The sequence below is a fragment of the Cydia pomonella genome, chromosome 26 (genome assembly GCF_033807575.1).
Source record: "Cydia pomonella isolate Wapato2018A chromosome 26, ilCydPomo1, whole genome shotgun sequence".
NCBI classification, from domain to species: Eukaryota; Metazoa; Arthropoda; class Insecta; order Lepidoptera; family Tortricidae; genus Cydia; species Cydia pomonella.
The window spans coordinates 3,311,227-3,329,418 of record NC_084728.1 but is presented as its reverse complement, the minus strand read 5'-3'; the positions used below and the strand labels follow the sequence as shown (position 1 = coordinate 3,329,418).

General features: G+C 38.2%; 1 protein-coding gene across 2 annotated transcripts in view; it reads right to left on the bottom strand.

The window, feature by feature from the left end:
- LOC133532156 (serine proteinase stubble) overlaps positions 1-18,192 on the bottom strand; it is a 56,381-nt gene that overhangs the window by 33,857 nt on the left and 4,332 nt on the right. For both annotated transcript variants that reach the window (XR_009801654.1, XM_061870698.1), the window contains exon 2: positions 7,270-7,457. Coding sequence is in view for 1 of the 2 variants with exons in the window: in XM_061870698.1 (XP_061726682.1) it covers positions 7,270-7,444 (175 nt within the window). In the remaining variant the exon portion in view is untranslated. The remainder of the gene's footprint in view (positions 1-7,269; positions 7,458-18,192) is intronic.

Here is an 18,192-nt window from a genome sequence, read left to right as displayed (position 1 = left end):
TGAACCCGCGATCCCCGGATTGCAAGTCGCACGCTTTGACCGCTAGGCCACCAGCGCTTCAGACTGAGAACCGGACATGGCCGCTGCAATTCAGCCACATACAAATGGGGATGGACGTCTTCCCCACTTTGCGAATGTGGAGAGGAACAGCAGACCACCAAAAATATCTTCCAACGCTGGCCACTCAACTCATATCCTGGGCCTGCTGAGGACCTGAACACCGTGACACCTTGATTGCATGGCTTAGCAACCTCAAGGCTACACTCTGATTTCGCTCAATGTATATTGAGGCAATCAGATTATTTGGTTTGTGGTTGCGCGCGCGCACCCGGCAGGCTGATAGTGCCCCCACGGCTAGGGCACTGGCGTTACTAAATATGATGGCTTCTGAGGGTCATGAAATCGATATATTTGGCGTTGAAACTCTAAGTCCATGGGGTCCCAGCGCGCACAAGCTTTTTGGAGAAATCGCGAAACGTCTGGTTGACGTAACTGGTGACCGAAGAGCTTCTCGCACAACGTATCAGTATCGCGATACAACGCAGAAATGCCGCAAGCATCCTTGGATTCCTTGGTACAATGCCTCAAGGGCCTATTTTAGATGTAAGCTAGTTATAGTAATCATCTGTATGTATCCATTATGTATATTGTTATTGTAAATAAATAATTTTAATTTTGCGGATAATGCTGGTGGATTTCGCAGAAAATTTTACCACATTTTAAATGTTCTATTTCCCTGAGGATTGTTTGTATTTTTTTATATGATAATTTGAATTTCATTTATTCTATTATTTATTATGCTTCCGTCTGATGAATTTGTCTTTTATAGTTGGAAATTATTTTTATATTGGTTTATAAATTATATTTGTATTACATTTTTGTCATTTTTATATTACAATAACTTGACATTAGAATTAAGATTTAACATGTAAACGATTTGGTGACTGTAAGATTATTATGTCTAAATAAATGAATTGAATATATAATGCCCTACGATTAAACATGAAATGATGACACCTCTGTTTTCTGGGTGAAAAATGCACATAGCCAATTTTTTGCTGTATCAACCTCGAGTGAAAATTAGTGTCACCAAAAAAATGTGTGTCATCTCAAGCTCACCTTGACTGTGAACGGTACAGTAGGTGACGTATGTATGTTTACTCAGCGCTTTGTCTCCTAAACTCGTTCGGCCGTTAAGGTTATGTTCCGATTCAGGCTACGTTACTGATGTAGTTATGCGGAGCGACATTGCTGCCGCAAACGAAAGGTCATCTTATCGAGAAAATAATAATTTTGACAATGGCGACAGTAACGCAGACGGCAGCATTAGTATAAATAATAATAAATAAAACCGCAGGGCAGCTTGTGGCGATGAGTAACGACCCTTCAGACCCTGAGAGTTGATCAGGATCTCCGTCTCCGGCGTATCTTCGTCGGTCAGAGTCCAAGGGAACTCTCAACTCTGGCTTGCCTTCATTGGCCATCCAGAGAGTAGTCGTTAGAGCTATATGCTCCAGGGGTGGACGTGAAAGATACATAAGACGCGAGTTGGCACATTGGCTGTTATCAGCCTCTGGGTAGAAAGCGGCGTACACCTCTCGACACCCCTGAGTCATTCACACTGGTGTTGCTCCTGGTCGTCTTCACGACGGCAGTTTCAGGGGCCCATCTAGTGGGCGGCGAGTCACCACCTGCCTCGATAACTTGTGAAAACATTGTTATCGCAGGTGCCCGAACGTCTTTGCAACAACCCAGTCTCATTGTCCTCCCAAACTTCAAGCCATAGACCGTTATACCTACTGTTCACTTTTTCTACAATAGTCCCAATGCATGCTGCGACCGGTTCATGGGTGTCTATTGTTGCGCCTGTGAACGGGTTCCAGCAGGCGTTCTACATGACATTAAAGCTCCCCAAAGGGCCTCTACGTGTTGAATCTATATTTCCAAGCCTATCAAAAGACCGGGATTTAAAGACCCGTGAAATCCCAAGAGATACAAATAATAATAATAAATAAATAAACAGTAATGTCGCGTTGCAATATAGCTGCAGTAATGTCTAATCTACAGGGTACCTTGACTATGAACGGTATATATGACGTATGTATGTTTGCCCAGCGCCGTGTCTCCCAAACTGGTTTCATCCGTTAACCAGACGTAATGTTAGTTTAACCCGTTAGCTGTTATAGCGATAGAATTGGGGTAATGGTGAGAATGCGCGAAATTTGATAACAAGTAGGTACTATGTATTTTTCCCATCGTTAAAGTACTGTATAACCAGTGTGCACCGATTTATACCGTGTAGTCTAACTTCCAACAAAAAAAAAATAATTATTATAAAAAAAAAACCCGAAATGCAAACTAAAAAAGAGGAAAACAAGCCCCACAAGAATATTGTTGTTGATGGTAAGTATCGCAGGCGGGGACCAACAGAGGGTTACTTATAGTCGTTTTGTGTTGTTGGTCCCCGCCTGCGAGACCTACGAAGCCGATGGTCCCGGGTTCAAATTTTAAGTAATATGGATTTCCGCAAAGTAACGCCTGATTCTTATTCAGTGTATGATATCTATTGCAGTTTCTAACTTTTTATTCGCTCCTAACTTTTATAATATTCAATAAAATCTAAAAAAATAAAAAACAAAGGGACATTACTATAGTATGGTCAATGTACATCAAATTGTGTAAACATACTATCTATAACGTTAATAACCTAAGAGGAAAATGAGGACTACATTTATATGGAGAACCGGTCGCCCCTTTCCTCTTAGGGCCTTGTTTCCCACGTTGACCATTTGCAACGACCCTGACACCGGCGACTGTACGCATTCCGCAAGTTCAACGACCTCAAATCAGCTGTGATGGTTCACAATGACGCATACCAAGCACATTGCTTCGGACAAAACTAGATCATGATTGATCTCTGATTTTTTCGGACCCAAAGGGTAAAACGGGACCTTATTACTTAGACTCCGCTGTCCGTCCGTCTGTCCGTCTGTTCAGGCTGTATCTCATGAACCGTGATAGACAGTTGAAATTTTCACAGATGTATTTCTGTTGCCGCTATAACAACAAATACAAAAAAGTACGGAAACCTCGGTGGGCGAGTGTGACTCGCACTTGTTGGTTTTGGCCGGTGTAACATAGATTGCCGCCGTTGATTATTCTAATATCGAACTCACAAAATCATACTGGTTGATATGAATAAACAAGATGCCCGTGAGCATTGCGAGACATTTTAACTAAGCATTCCTGGTAATAGTTAGAAACTAAAATGGCATATAAAATTTTCTGGATTAGGCCTTGTTTCGGAGATATTTAAATGTTTTTCGAAATCATTCTTTCGCCATAAGTCGGTACAAAACACATTTTTGACTGCGCTATTGCCACTTTGAGGTCTAGTCTGGACATACCTATTGATTGACATCGAAAAATTTTAAAAAATTATTCGAGAGGCTACCCCCAAATAAAAAAAAAACTTTTTAGTTAATTTTAGGTTATGTGTTTATCAATAAAAATTACGTTTAATGTGTTCGACAAAAGGGAAAAAAAAACACAATTTTTTTTTTGTCGAATTTCACATAACTCATATAACATTTTTTGCTTCTGTTGCCATCAGGAATGCACCGTTAAAATCTCCCGCAATGCTCACGGGCACCTTGTATAAAGTGGTGTTATAATGGTTTATGGTTATCTGTTCATTTTAGGTAGTTTAAATCCTTTCAAGTAAAATTAAAATTGTAGAAAATGCCGATAGTTTATTGATATGACTTTATCGACATGACCACAACGTCTTGTTACTCATTGTTAATCGTACATAAAAACGTGGCTGTGTGTGTGATGCCACGGTGACAGCTGGCTTAGACTCCATCTTTAGGAATCTTATATCTATGGATGCCGCACTTGTCATCTTGGCGTGGTGAGGCAGGCGTTCGTGTGTCACACTCATATCCTATCTCAGGTGGTCACGGCAAAATGTATTTTTAATCGTCAAAGTGACTCATTTACTTTCCTTTTTTATTGCCTTGTCTTACCGTTTGTGACAATAGGCTTGGTTATTGGGAATTTTGAAATGAAGATGACTTTCTAATGTAGTTATCGAAAGTTATGATTGTTAGGTACAAGTTGTAATATATATATATTGTATTGTAATGTAATGTGTATAAGTTGTATTGTAATATATATTAAGTTAATAAGTTAAACATTACCGTATTACTTTCTGCCTCGCACAGCTAAACTGTGGAATGAAAAGTCGCCTGCGATACTTCCCGACCGATACGAGCTTCAAACCTTCAAGAAAAGAGCGTACTCCCATCTTAAATGCCGGCAACACACTTACAACCCCTCTGGTGTTGCAGGTGTCCATGGGCGGCGGTAATCGCTCACCATCAGGTGTTCCGCCTGCCCGTTTGCCTCCTCTATCATAAAAAATGAAAATAATAGGGATGTTTCCAGTATTAAAATAGTACATTACGATACAAGTGCGAAAAATAGGAAATTCGAAACGAGTGGCGATAAATTAAAACACTACCGAAGGGAGTGTTTTAAATCGACACGAGTTGCGAATTACCTATTCGCACATGTATCGTACAACGTTTTACAGTACATATGGCCCTTTAAATGTTCGACACAGTAACATAATATGCTACTTCTCGCACTAGTGCTATAAAGTAGCCCCATATGTACTGTAAATATATATTTTACACCATTCAAGAGATAAAGCACCACAAAATATAAGAAAAATCTAGACCGCAGTTATTTTCGGACACAATTTCTATTTAACAAATCCGAAAGAACTATAAAGAGTAGGGAGGTTGACCGTGACGTCATTGTTCTGTTTTCCATATATATTCCATAGTGGCTAATCGTTTTGATAGTTCGAAAAAAGAAACTAATTTGACTAACCAGATCTAGAGCAAAGCCCAACTGGGGAAGTACCTCCACCTTACAGAAAACCGCAGCCAAATAACAGTAGACCCTACTCATAGTGTTGTGTTCCTACCGGTGAGTAAGGTTGCCAGAACTCAACGAGGGTATGCAGGGTTGGCAACGGCTCTGGAGTTGCAAGCGTACATAGGTTACGAAGACTGCTTACCATCAGGCGGGCCGTATGCTTGTTTGCCACCGACATAGTTTAAAAAAAGGTTAACTAAGTCGTTGGCAAAGACGCGCTACCTGCACGCAGCGGTGGCATCATGGTTCCATTTTTTTCACTTGTCACTATGCCTGTCACTTTCGCGCTTATATACTTGTTAGAACGTGACAGGCATAATGACAAATGGTAAAGACCCGACCATCTTAGCCCTACAGATCGAGATATATGAAGATGACTGTCATCGATACCGCCGTGTTTCAAACTTTCACCGACTCTAGGTCACGCGACAAAGGATACCTACAAACGAGCACCACTACCTACTTTGACAGATACATACAGTCCGTCTAAGCCAAGGGCTCGCGAGCCTATTAGAGTTTCCAATCCGGATACAAAATGTATGAAACTATCCGGATCTAGATCCGGATCCGCAGATCTTCCCACATGTCACCCGCGACCCTACGCGAGACGCATATGGGTCTTTGGAGTTACGATATGATTTGGCATCAATCGATCAGGTCTGTTTTTAAGTTCAAATATCTACATGGGACCCATTGCATTAAATTAATACAAAAGTCAGATATGATAGTCAAAGTCCGACAGTCGTACTTCACTCGGGAAACGCTCCTAACATAACGATAACTGATCGTGACGTCACGGTCACTAAGAGCCCATCTTATTCCTTTTTGGAAGTTAAAAATACCTTATATTTTTAAACTTTCAGGTTATGGACATTTAATCACTACCATACTATGAATGGTACATTAATAAAATAAACGAACTTATCTATTCAATAAAACTAAACTGAAACTGAAAATTAATAAGTACTAAATAAAATTAAAATACGTGTAAAAAGTTTGACCCCTTTGGCATGGTGCCGAGGATACTGGCAGCATTTCCTCGCTGTATTGCGATGCTAATGCGTTGTACGAGAAAGCTGCCAGCTCTTCGGTCACCTGTCAGCCTGGTCAGCTGTCTGATCAGCCTTTTAGATAACCATACTTATATTGTTTTAATATCCACATCATTGTGATAAATTGCTAATTTGCTATCTATTTTATTTTTTTATTTTTATTTTTATTTATTTAAGGTTCACCAACAATTGTTGACATCGATACATTCAAAACGTACAAGCTAATACATGTAAGGAGTGGTGTCACAATTACTTACAGGTAAACACGGCATGCGAAACAAATATAAGTAAACAACTATAGAAGTACCAAAATTTTAACTTAAATTCTAATTACTTATGTTTAAAAAAATATTTTCGGACAGATTTTATAAATTTATTTAGTGGGTCATAGTGCATATCCGCCTTGTCACAGCAACCATTAGCAATTTTACATAACCTGCATATTGGAGAGTTAGTGCCTGAAACTGATCTTCTAGGCGCTTTTATCTCATGCCAAAGAGGCTAAATTTTTTAGACATATTTTAATTTTATTTAGTATTAGTTTTTAGTTTTAATTTAGTTTTATTTAATAGATAACTTAGTTTATTTTTATTGTGCCCTACATTTAATTACTTTTTAATAAATTAAAATTCATACTCGTAACTAACAGTATCGATCAAATTGTCTTACTAGATTTTGTTATAAAATTATATTGCTATTGCAGCTCTTTAATTCACACAAATAATTAAACACTTGCGAGTTCTTAGACCAATGTAAACAACTTTTGTGGCGCTTTGAGGCCTGTGGCGCTTCTCTTTTCATAGATAATGTCACATATAATGCCTACGAGAAAAATTCGTACATTTTTCTCTAGGATCAATATTTAAAGAGATAATCAAGCGGGAAAGTTAATTTAGTCAATTGTATGGTAAGTTTTTTTTATATTTTCGTAAATAACGCGTAAAGGACGGCCAATAGCAAAAAAAAATTAATATAAATGTAAAAGTGCCCTTATAGGTAGGGTTGCCATCTCTAAAATTTGGAAACCAGGACAAGACGCGTGAAAACCCCGGATTTTAGAGTCCAGAACTCGGACATGTCAACAGGTTTTTTTAAACAGGCTGTGCGTGTGTCGCGGGCGGCCTAAGGTTTTAAATTTTAAAACTCGGACCACAAATCCCCGGACGCTCCCCGGACGCCCTCTAAACTAGGACAAATCCGGGGAAACCCGGACGGATGGCAACCCTACTTATAGCCTATGTGCTAAATAAATTTATGAGTTTTTTCTTACCTTGCAAATAGTCCACATTAAATATAACAGGGCCCGCCCTCGCACTCTGCCCCAGCAGGGTATGGAGAACAAACAAACACACAGTCACTTTCAACAACACCCGCGTCTTGTCCACTAGCGACACTAGTCTGTCTCCTGGGTGGCTGTCCGGCCACACCGTGATGGGGGGACCCATGGTGAATGCGGGGCTGGAACAAGGGGAAATAAGTTATTAGCAAGCTTTTCAAATTTTTTTTTTTTTCTACTCGTAGATTGAATTAAGATTTCGTACACCAAACTGTAAGTGGGTACTTTTCATGTATGGGCTCCCAACTTAACTATAATATTCATTTCGAAACGATTTAGTCAACTATAATGATATGGACCAATCACAGCTCGCCGCGGTCGAGAGGACGAAACACAGTTTATCTGTGGAATGAACTGAATGAAGTGATTCTCATCAAAGCCGCTATTCTTTCGCGGCGGAGGCTCTGTGAGCCGAATTTTGATCACCTCATTTACAAACAATGGTCAGATTCATTACAATTAACCTTTCCTTCCGTGGTAGTTTTGGGTAAAGCTATCTAAGTTGTTGAAGATCGATTGTATACGATTCTAACAAGCCAATTCGAGGTTTAGTTATTAAATCTCATTACAAAATTTTACTGATATGATAAGTGTCAAAGTGACGTTTTTAGATTCATGTTTTAGTTATTTACATCTCATTCCAATTACGGAAGGTGGAGATAAGGAACGAAATCTCCATGTACCAAAAAGTGTCATCAAAGAACTCTAAATAGGTGGCGCTACAATACCTAGAGTACTTGAACAAAAAAATCAAATCATAGACAGCGCAATTCACTCCGTCAATAACGCCTAGGTTCTTAGCTACTCTAGCGCTACTCTGGAGAGATTTGGAACTATTATTTATAGCTGATAGCTGGACACTTTTGCAACAGTCGTAACTATGTAAATTACGCTTCCTCGGCTACACATCATAATATCCAGCCACTTTCACTTAGACGGTCCTGTACAGATTTAGTATTTTTATTCAGATGCCCCCGACTTATTACATAAAATTGGTTTCCGTGTCCCCCGTAGAAATGAACGTAGTTGTCGCAGTAAGGCATTATTTAGCATTTCTAACAGCAGAACGAAATACGCACAGCATTCATATATTGGGCGCGCATGTAGGCAGTACAATGAAAAATGTATGGACGCAGATTTGTTTTGCAATTCATTAGGCCTCTTTAAAAGAGCAGTATATTCTTTTCTAAAATAACGGTTAAAAGTTGCAGCAACCTGATAATAGGTACCTGTGATTTAGGTATTTTCTCAGTTCTCTATATATATATATATATTATATACATTTACGCTTTTGTTATGTACGCTATAAGTTTACACTATTATTATTTTTTCAATTGTACATCGAAAAATTTAAAATTAGGAAACTATAGGTCTATAACGAAATCAATTCATAGCTATTAGCTAAGTTTCTCATATGTTGTTTCTCAATAAATTAAAAAAAAAAACAGTTCTACCATAAGAGATGCCATTGCCACTCCTCTTAATTCCACACTCCATAATTCCAATATGATACTGGAACGCCATCTTGATAATTAGCCTCGTGATTAATTCTTTTGTTTTCTGCTCATTAATATTGTTTAAAGTGTAATATTGATAGCTTATTATACAGTAAACTGAGGTAATGTGAGAATTAATGAAACGCGTTTAGCCACCATTTTGGAGTCAACGGCCGGTCCACGTACTACTTGTAAAGCTAGCTATCGCTTTACAAGGGCTAATAAAATCACCGTACACTGTCTTGTACTAACCGTACAATAGTCGTATTTAAAGCTCCTAATACTGGCGAAATAGTCCCACTGAACTGAAGCCATAATTTTAAAAGAATGAATGAATGATACTGATCTGATACTGATGTGTTAATGTCAAAAGTGACATTATGGTTCATAATGCACAATTCAGCAGGCTTATTAAGGAGATTGGAACCATCTCATATTGGAATGATTTCAGATCTATGCTAGATCAGTATCACATTATACAAGGTGCCCGTGAGCATTGCGAGAGATTTTAACGGTGCATTCCTGGTGGCAACAGAAGCAAAAAATGTTATATGACTTTTTGTGAAATTCGACATAATTTTTTTTTTCATAAAACGTAATTTTTATTGATAAACACATAACCTAAAATTAACAAAAAAGTTTTTTTTATTTGGGGGTAGCCTCTCGAATACATTTTTTTTAATTTTTCGATGTCAATCAATAGGTATGTCCAGACTAGACCTCAATACCACAGTCAAAAATGTGTTTTGTACCGACCTATGGCGAAATAATGATTTCGAAAAACATTTAATTATCTCTGAAACTAGGTCTAATCCAGAAAATTTTATATGACATTTTAGTTTCTAAATATTACCAGGAATGCTTAGTTAAAATGTCTCGCAATGCTCACGGGCACCTTGCATTGTTGGAATTGGCCTGTAACTACATTTTGGTTCTCATCTAAATGAACTGTTTAAAAGGCTTCAGGCACATTCTATAGTATGAGTTGTGCTTATCGATTCCATAGCACTGACTAGACGGCAACACTTAAAATACGCTAGTGTGGGGTGGTCCTTACCAAACTATAATTGCGTATTTTTCTATAATACTAATTAGTATAATATTAATTTCCATACGCTGTAGTCAACTATAAAAAGAGCAATCACGTGTGCCGCCGCGCTCCAATGGAAAATATTAAACGGGGGCAGGGCGAGTCTAAATAGTCGCGCGATTATGTCTTTTGTACTACATTGTTGTGTACTGAGATACTTACAAATTTTCATTAATTATTTAGGTTTTATAGTAAATAAACTATTATTTTAGATTACTCGTAGAAAAAGTATTGTTTACAATAGTGATTTAGGCGCATTCCAAAGCATCTTGGCGACACCAAATTCAGAAGAGGCAAAGGAGGTATATTTATTTATCTATAATTCTATTAGTCAGTATACTGTCAGGCCGTGATTGATGCAGTGGCGGATTTGCAGTGTTGGCCGCCTTAGGCCCCAGGCCTGGTAGTAACTACTAGCCGCCCCTTTCTCAGCACCCATCATATCGACTGCCGCCTTGCAGCCGCCCCTAATGTCTTGCCGCCCTAGGCCCGGGCCTACTTGGCCTTAGGGCAAATCCGCCACTGGATTGATGAGTGATTGTAATTTACATAGTTTAAGGTACGATGGGACTGGCATAATCTTTAGATTAAAAGTCCCTAAATAAATAAAAGAATTAAGAAAAAAAAAAACAATAGTGATATAATCAAGCTTTTCAATCTCGTACCTTACTTAGGCAACTCAGCGAGCTTCATTACCTAAACACGGTAGTCGACTGAAAAGCTGTCTATTATATCACGATTGTATTTACTACTCGTATTTCTTCAATATAATGCCAAATATTCTCGAAATTAGATCATTTTTATAATATAAATATAAATATTATAGGACATTATTACACAAAATAAATTAACTAAGTCCCACAGTAAGCTCAATAAGGCTTGTGTTGAGGGTACTTAGACAACGATATATATATAATATATAAATACTTAAATACATAGAAAACACCCATGACTCAGGAACAAATATCCATGCTCATCACACAAATACATGCCCTTACCAGGATTTGAACCCGGGACCATCAGCTTTGTAGGCACTACCCACTAGGCCGAACCGGTCGCCAAAATCATTTTTATCCTTTCATTAATAAAATTCCGGGCATTTTTAGCACACCTTACACCGCACCGGCCACGCCAACCGCGTGTTATTTAAAACGCTTGGCGAGACTGAGCGAGTTCATCACGCTGCTGAACTATATAGTATTCGGTAAGGACTTTGCAAATTGGAAACGTTTTCCATAAAACAGCAGATTTTTCGCAATTCCGGGGTTGGCCCTATAGCAAAAGTTGTTTAGTATGACGTAGGTAGGTATCCACCCATCAGCGTATGGTCAAACATATAAATAGAATTTGCGCGTAAAAGTAAAAACCCCAGGGGCCCATTTCTCAAACGGTATTAAACTAATAATATTAGTCCACGAACTGTCAATTCATACCATGGCAACACACTTTTTTTTTATACTACGTCGGTGGCAAACAAGCATACGGTCCGCCTGATGGTAAGCAGTCTCCGTAACCTCCAGAGGAGTTAAATGCGCGTTGCCGACCCTAGCATTTCCCCCTCCCCCTCGTTGAGCTCTGGCAACCTTACTCACCGGCAGGAACACAACACTATGAGTAGGGTCTAGTGTTATTTGGCTGCGGTTTTCTGTAAGGTGGAGGTACTTCCCCAGTTGGGCTCTGCTCTAGATCTGGAATGACATCCGCTGGCTGTGCCCTACCACACAAAGCGAGATGTCATTCACAATGCCCACACTAATAATATTAGACTAATATCTTTCGAGAAATGGGCCCCAGTAGCCAAAGGTCTCAATACGCTGGTGTACCGACCTGCGCGCGCGCAAGCATAGCGAACGCGGCGCGACCCACGCCGACTCGACTTTCACAGTAACGGTCATGCCACTGACACACTTGTTGTTGACATAACCTGCGCCGATTTATACCCTGGCTGTTGATATAGGTTAAGATTTAGATAAAACTATATCTTCTAACACATTTAAACTATTTTTTTATAACGATGACGACCGGTCTGGCCTAGTGGGTAGTGACCCTGCCTACGAAGCTGATGGTATGTCTGTGAAGTTGGCATATCAAAGTCTAGCAGATCACGTTTTTATTGGAGTTCTATTAGCATGCACCATAGTTCTAGAGTTCCTGATACTTTATATCAATAGTTCTGGCGTTTTTATCATAAAAACCAATACTATGGATTTTTAACAAATGATTTGAACCATTCAACGGAGCTACGCCCGTTTTGTCGCCTAAATAGTGTTTACTCGTAGTTTTAAGTTTATAGAATGCATATATATAACGACGGACGACCGGTTTGGCCTAGTGGGTAGTGACCCTGCCTACGAAACTGATGGTCCCGGGTTCAAATCCTGGTAAGGGCATTTATTCGTGTGATGAGCATGGATATTTGTTCCTGAGTTATGGGTGTTTTTTTATGTATTTAAGTATTTATAAATATTTATATATTATATACATCGTTGTCTAAGTACCCTCAACACAAGCCTTATTGAGCTTACTGTGGGACTTAGTCAATTTGTGTAATAATGTCCTATAATATTTATTTATTTATTATTTATAACAAAATCATCATCATTGTCAGGCCCTGTATAGGTAAAAAACTTAAGTAAGTCACCTGTTGTATGTAGTTGTGACGTGTTCGAATAGACATTAGTTTTGTTTGTGTGTGTCTTTTAAACATGTATTGTCTATTCGAACACGTCACAACTACATACAACAGGTGACTTACTTAAGTTTTTTACCTATACATCTTTATAGATGATTTAAGCAGCATCTAGGATCTAGCGACAGCGCCGCTCGTGGCATAAACCTATTCTTGAACGGCAAAATCGCCCACATTAATAAATAAGCAGAGGGCCTACCGCGAACCACGTTCGACGTGTTGCCTCTCTGTCGCACTTGTAAATTCATACGTAAGCATGACAGGGAGGCAATACGTCGAACGTGGTTCGCGGTAGGCCCTCTGGGCCCGTACATTTCATGCCGTTGACGCAAAATTGACGTAATTTAACATACAGGGAGTTTTTTTACAACACTACGAATTTAGATAACTTACCTTTTGACGCGTAGGAAAATATAAATATTTTAATAACTAATAATCTATTATTCTTGACGACCGGTTTGGCCTAGTGGGTAGTGACCCTGCCTACGAAGCTGATGGTCCCGGGTTCAAATCCTGGTAAGTGCATTTATTCGTGTGATGAGCATGGATATTTGTTCCTGAGTCATGGGTGTTTTCTATGTATTTAAGTATTTATAAATATTTATATATTATATATATCGTTATCTAAGTACCCTCATCACAAGCCTTATTGAGCTTACTGTGGAACTTAGCCAATTTGTGTAATAATGTCTTATAATATTTATTTATTTATTTAATAACACGTCGCTCTGGCGTGTGAGTGTGACAGCGCTATCCACGTTTAGCGCTGTCCCGCTCGCACACCGGAGTGGAGAGCGAATCCGCATTTAGTGTGAATACAATTTCAGAGTTGTTGTGTGCAGGATTTGGAAGCGCTAGTTTTTGAAGATGCTACTGCCCTGATCTTCCAAATTAATAGAATTAAACCGATAGCATGATATTTTTCTTTCAGCGAAAAGCGACTGTAAAATACTGAGTGGTATTTTGTAGATAACTTCAGTTCCGAAAAACTTTATTTTATTTGCCTCACAATAACACAATGGCTATATACAGATATTTATTATAACTAGATTAAATCTAAAATAGGCCCTTGAAGCATTGTACCAAGGAAGCTGCCGGCATTTCCTCGTTGTATCGCACAACGCTGATTCGTTCTGCGAGGAAGCCGCCAGCTCTTCGGTCACCAGTTACGTCAACCAGACGCTTCGCGATTTCTGCAAAAACTTGTATGCGCTGGGACCCCATGGACCTAGAGTTTCAACGCAAAATGGTACCAAGGCCATTGTTTACCTTCTCATACGATATGTCACACAAATGAATGAGATTTCAAAATTAGTTCAAAAATTCTAAATTCTAAAATGTATTCTGCAAGTAAGCCTCAAGGCTCTTTTAGGTACAGTCAGCGTCAAATACTTCGTAGCAGTCAAAGTGTCCAAATAGTTCGGTACACCATACTAAATATATGGTGTACCGAACTATTTGGCTACTTTGGTTGCTACAAAGTATTTGACGTTGACTGTACAAGTCAATACATTACAGTGTAATAATAATAATCTTCTTCTTCTTCTTCCTCGCGTTGTCCCAACATTTTGCCACGGCTCATTGGAGCCTGGGGTCCGCTTGACAACTAATCCCAAGGTTTGGAGTAGGCACTAGTTTTTACGAAAGTGACTGCCAGCTGACCTTCCAACCCGGAGGGCTAGGCCTTATCGGGATTAGGGATCTCACGATGTTTTCATTCACCGAAAAGCGACTAGTGAATATCAAAATGATATTTCGTACATACTCGTACGTCTCGAAAAAATCATTGGTACGAGCCGGGGCTAGATTGAACCCGCTACCTCCGGATTGCAAGTCGCACGCTCTTACCACTAGGCCACCAGCGTTTAAAAATAAAGAATATATATTTCATAACTATTCCTTAAAATTTGTGCGGTTTATTTTTATTTGTGTTTGGAATACTGGTGCAGATATATTTCGTCAACATATTATTTATTATTTTAATTCATTAAATTTCGCAGCGTAACAGTAATCTGAAAATATACAAATTACACATAATACACTGGATGGTAATTAACAGATCACAGAAGACAGCTGTTCTATCTATCTATCGTCTCGCTACTCGCAACTTGACGAACTTTATTAGATATATCCTTCTAGCAAAGATATATATAACCCCGTAAAAGAAAAAACGTGCCTCGAAAGATCAAGAAAAAAATATACTGGAATAGATGGCGATATATTTTTAGGCTATGCCTATACATGCAATAGATGGCGACACTGTTTGATATTTAACACACAGTGAAAGAACATGGGTCAAATAGCTATATGTCATTCTAAGATAATGATGAAAGATGGCAGTAAAAGTTACTTTGACAATACACCTCTATACTAAATTCTCTTATTAACCGACTTCAAAAAAGGAGGTTCTCAATTCGACTGATTTTTTTTGTATGTATGTTACTCGATATCTCCGAGAATTGTGAACCGATTTTCAATTTTTTTTTTAATCGAACGGGTATAATCCCGAGTTGGTCCCGTTTGGCACCAAGTCGGGGTCTGATGATGGGATCTTGGAGAAATCGAGGGAATTCTTCAAATGTTATAGGTACATGTATGGCGCTTTTGATAATATTTGAAGTCGGTTTTTTTTTTTTTTTTTAAGTTTTGTTCTAGCCTAGGCCGCTATGTACAGTTAGCTGCAGATAGAGGTAATACATACCCCCTACATACAATCAGTCTATGCAGGCGGGGTCATATCTCTCTACAGCTGACTGTACAAACAGCTTCAACTAGTCCTACCCTATAAAACCAGACGGTTCCCGACTACCACTTTATCGCTATAGGTATATCGTTTTATCTAATCATGCGATGCAGAACTGGTTGGTCAGGAAGCGAGTGCCGTTAGCGCATGCGCGGGTCGTTGCCTAGTTGCTTCTAACTCCAGCAGCCAAGATGGCAATCGTATATAGATCCTCGATTATCCGAACCCTCAGTTATCTGGCCGCTGACAGAGCCCGGTAACGATTTTAGAGTAAAGTTGTAAAATTAATAGAATTAGTCGTTGAAATTGTGCACCTTTTGTTACGTAATATCTAAATAACAAGTATTGGTTTCTATTAGCACGTTTCCTCATCTTGCCTTTTAATAATGAGGTCGCAAGCGTGCGTCCCCGGTAATATGTGACGAGAAGGGACAGTTTTTTTTTAATTCATCATAAAAATTATGGTAGTAAATTATACAAAATGATGTATTAGAACAGATTCAGCAAATGTTGTAGATTATACAAGTATCAAAAATTACGTTGAAATTAAGCCGATATTCAAAGATATTTTCACTTATTTTGAAGTAATTTCTGGAGAAAATTGATTTCGTCGAACTTTCATTTACACTACTTCAAATTTATAATAACAAAAATGTAGTTTATTAAAGTTGAAGTAAAGGATATGTGTAATACAAAATTACCATTTTTTAGCAAGGCAAATTTTACGAAATTTACAAATAAGATCGACAAAATCAGTGCTTTACGCGCGTTTACCTAAACATCCATCAGAAAAAAACACACGCCCTTACCAGGATTTGAACCCGGGACCATCAGCTTCATCGACTAAATCCATCAATTTGTCATTTTTGCGACTAAAATCGATAACGGCCTCTTAAACGAACTCTAAATTATGGGAACGCTGCAACAGTTCGTTTACTAAAAATTTAAAATATAGTAAAAAATAATATGTATAGCAGAAAAAATTAAAAGAGCATTTGACTTTTTTTAGGTGTTTCATAAGTGTCAAACTCAAGTGAGATTAGGCTTAAAACGTCTGTCGAATGCATCCCAAAATATTAACAAAAATACATGGGAGGTCCTTTCCCAGCAGTAGGAGACATGTTAGGCCATTAAAAACACGTAGAGTCTGACTCAGAACCACCTCAGAACATAGAAAATTTAAACCTTGTCATTTAGCCCATTTTTGATGAAAATATGCCATAAATGTCTGCAATCGTATCATTTGTCACTTTCTGACACCGAATGACAGTCAAGAGACGTGCTAGCATTTGAAATTATAAAAGCGATTAATGATAAAACAATACACCTCAGAACATAAAAAATTTAAACCTTGTCATTCAGCCCATTTTTGATGAAAATATGCCATACATTTCTGCAATCGTATCATTTGTCACTTTCTAACACCACGTGACAGTCAAGAGACAAGCTAGCATTTGACATAACAATAACGATTAATGATAAAAACAATACGCAAACAATTTCTTGGTCAACTTAGAAGAACTGTGTCGATATTATCAGCAAAAAATCTAAAATAAATTAAATAAAACTGCATGCGTAGCATTTTAGATATTATGTCATAAAAACACCTACTGATCAAGGTTTAAAAATTTGCTGAGTTAGTAAAAAAAAAATATTAAATTATGAGTATGAGTCTATCGGGATCATTGCCCCAAGAAATATCTTAAACTGTGTCAGTAATCATAATTATTAAACTTCTTCCATACGTTGCTCAAATGATCAGTGCCCCTAGTGTAAATTTAGTCGATAGCGAAACGTGACGTACGCGTTTGCGTTAAGTCTCATTTTGTATGGGTTTTTGAACAGCGCGCCAAGCGGGACGTTTTGGAAAGTCAAAAATCTCATACAAAATGACACTTAACGCAAACGCGTACGTAACGTTTCGCTGTCGAAAATATTTACACTAGGGGTACTGAACAATCAGGGGCCCGTTTCTCGAACGGTATTAGATTTCTGTCCACGAACTGCCAAATCGTATGGGTTACCATAGCAACACACTAATAATAATAGACTTATACTGTTTGAGAAATGGGCCCCAGGGGCCTCGAATAGTATTAGTCTAATATTATTAGTGTGTTTCCATGGTAACCCATACAACTTGAAGTGAGGTAACACGAAGCAAAACGCCAGGAAAAACTATGTACCTAGTGAATACGGTAATACACGTGTGGCACCCCCGCTTTCAATCTACGGTCACCGCATTCCATCAGGCTAGCCATATTGTTGTTTACCAGTATTCGAAATAAATAAATTGAATTGAATTGAAAACAATCCGATGATCATGTCATATACAATGAAAGAAATGTTTACATAACATTAACAATAGTTATTTGTTTTACAAGAGGGCAAAGTTGTTGTTTAACCGCTGGTGCTAATATTGATACCCGAGCAAGCGACAATTTTTGCCCCCTTATAAAATAAATAAAAATAACTATTGTTACTACTAATTCCACTAGTTTTATTTACGAAATAAGAGACAATCGGCCCAGTTTGAAGAATGATTAAGACACGTTTAAGATCTTTAAAAAGATCGATAACTAAATGACATGTCAAAATTGACGTTTATTTCGATTCCGCTGTGATCCCAATAAGATCTATCTACGATATTTCTAACGTCAACGTGACATTGGTTGCCCGAATCGAGCTGATTCTGTCAATTATACGACATACAAACGATATCTAAATGAGAACTTATCTAAACCAGAACTTATCGTATTTAATTCTTCGAATCGGGCCGAAAGAGTAGGAATTACAGGTTAAAATAAATTAAACTAAGAACTAAACACATTAAACTAAAACT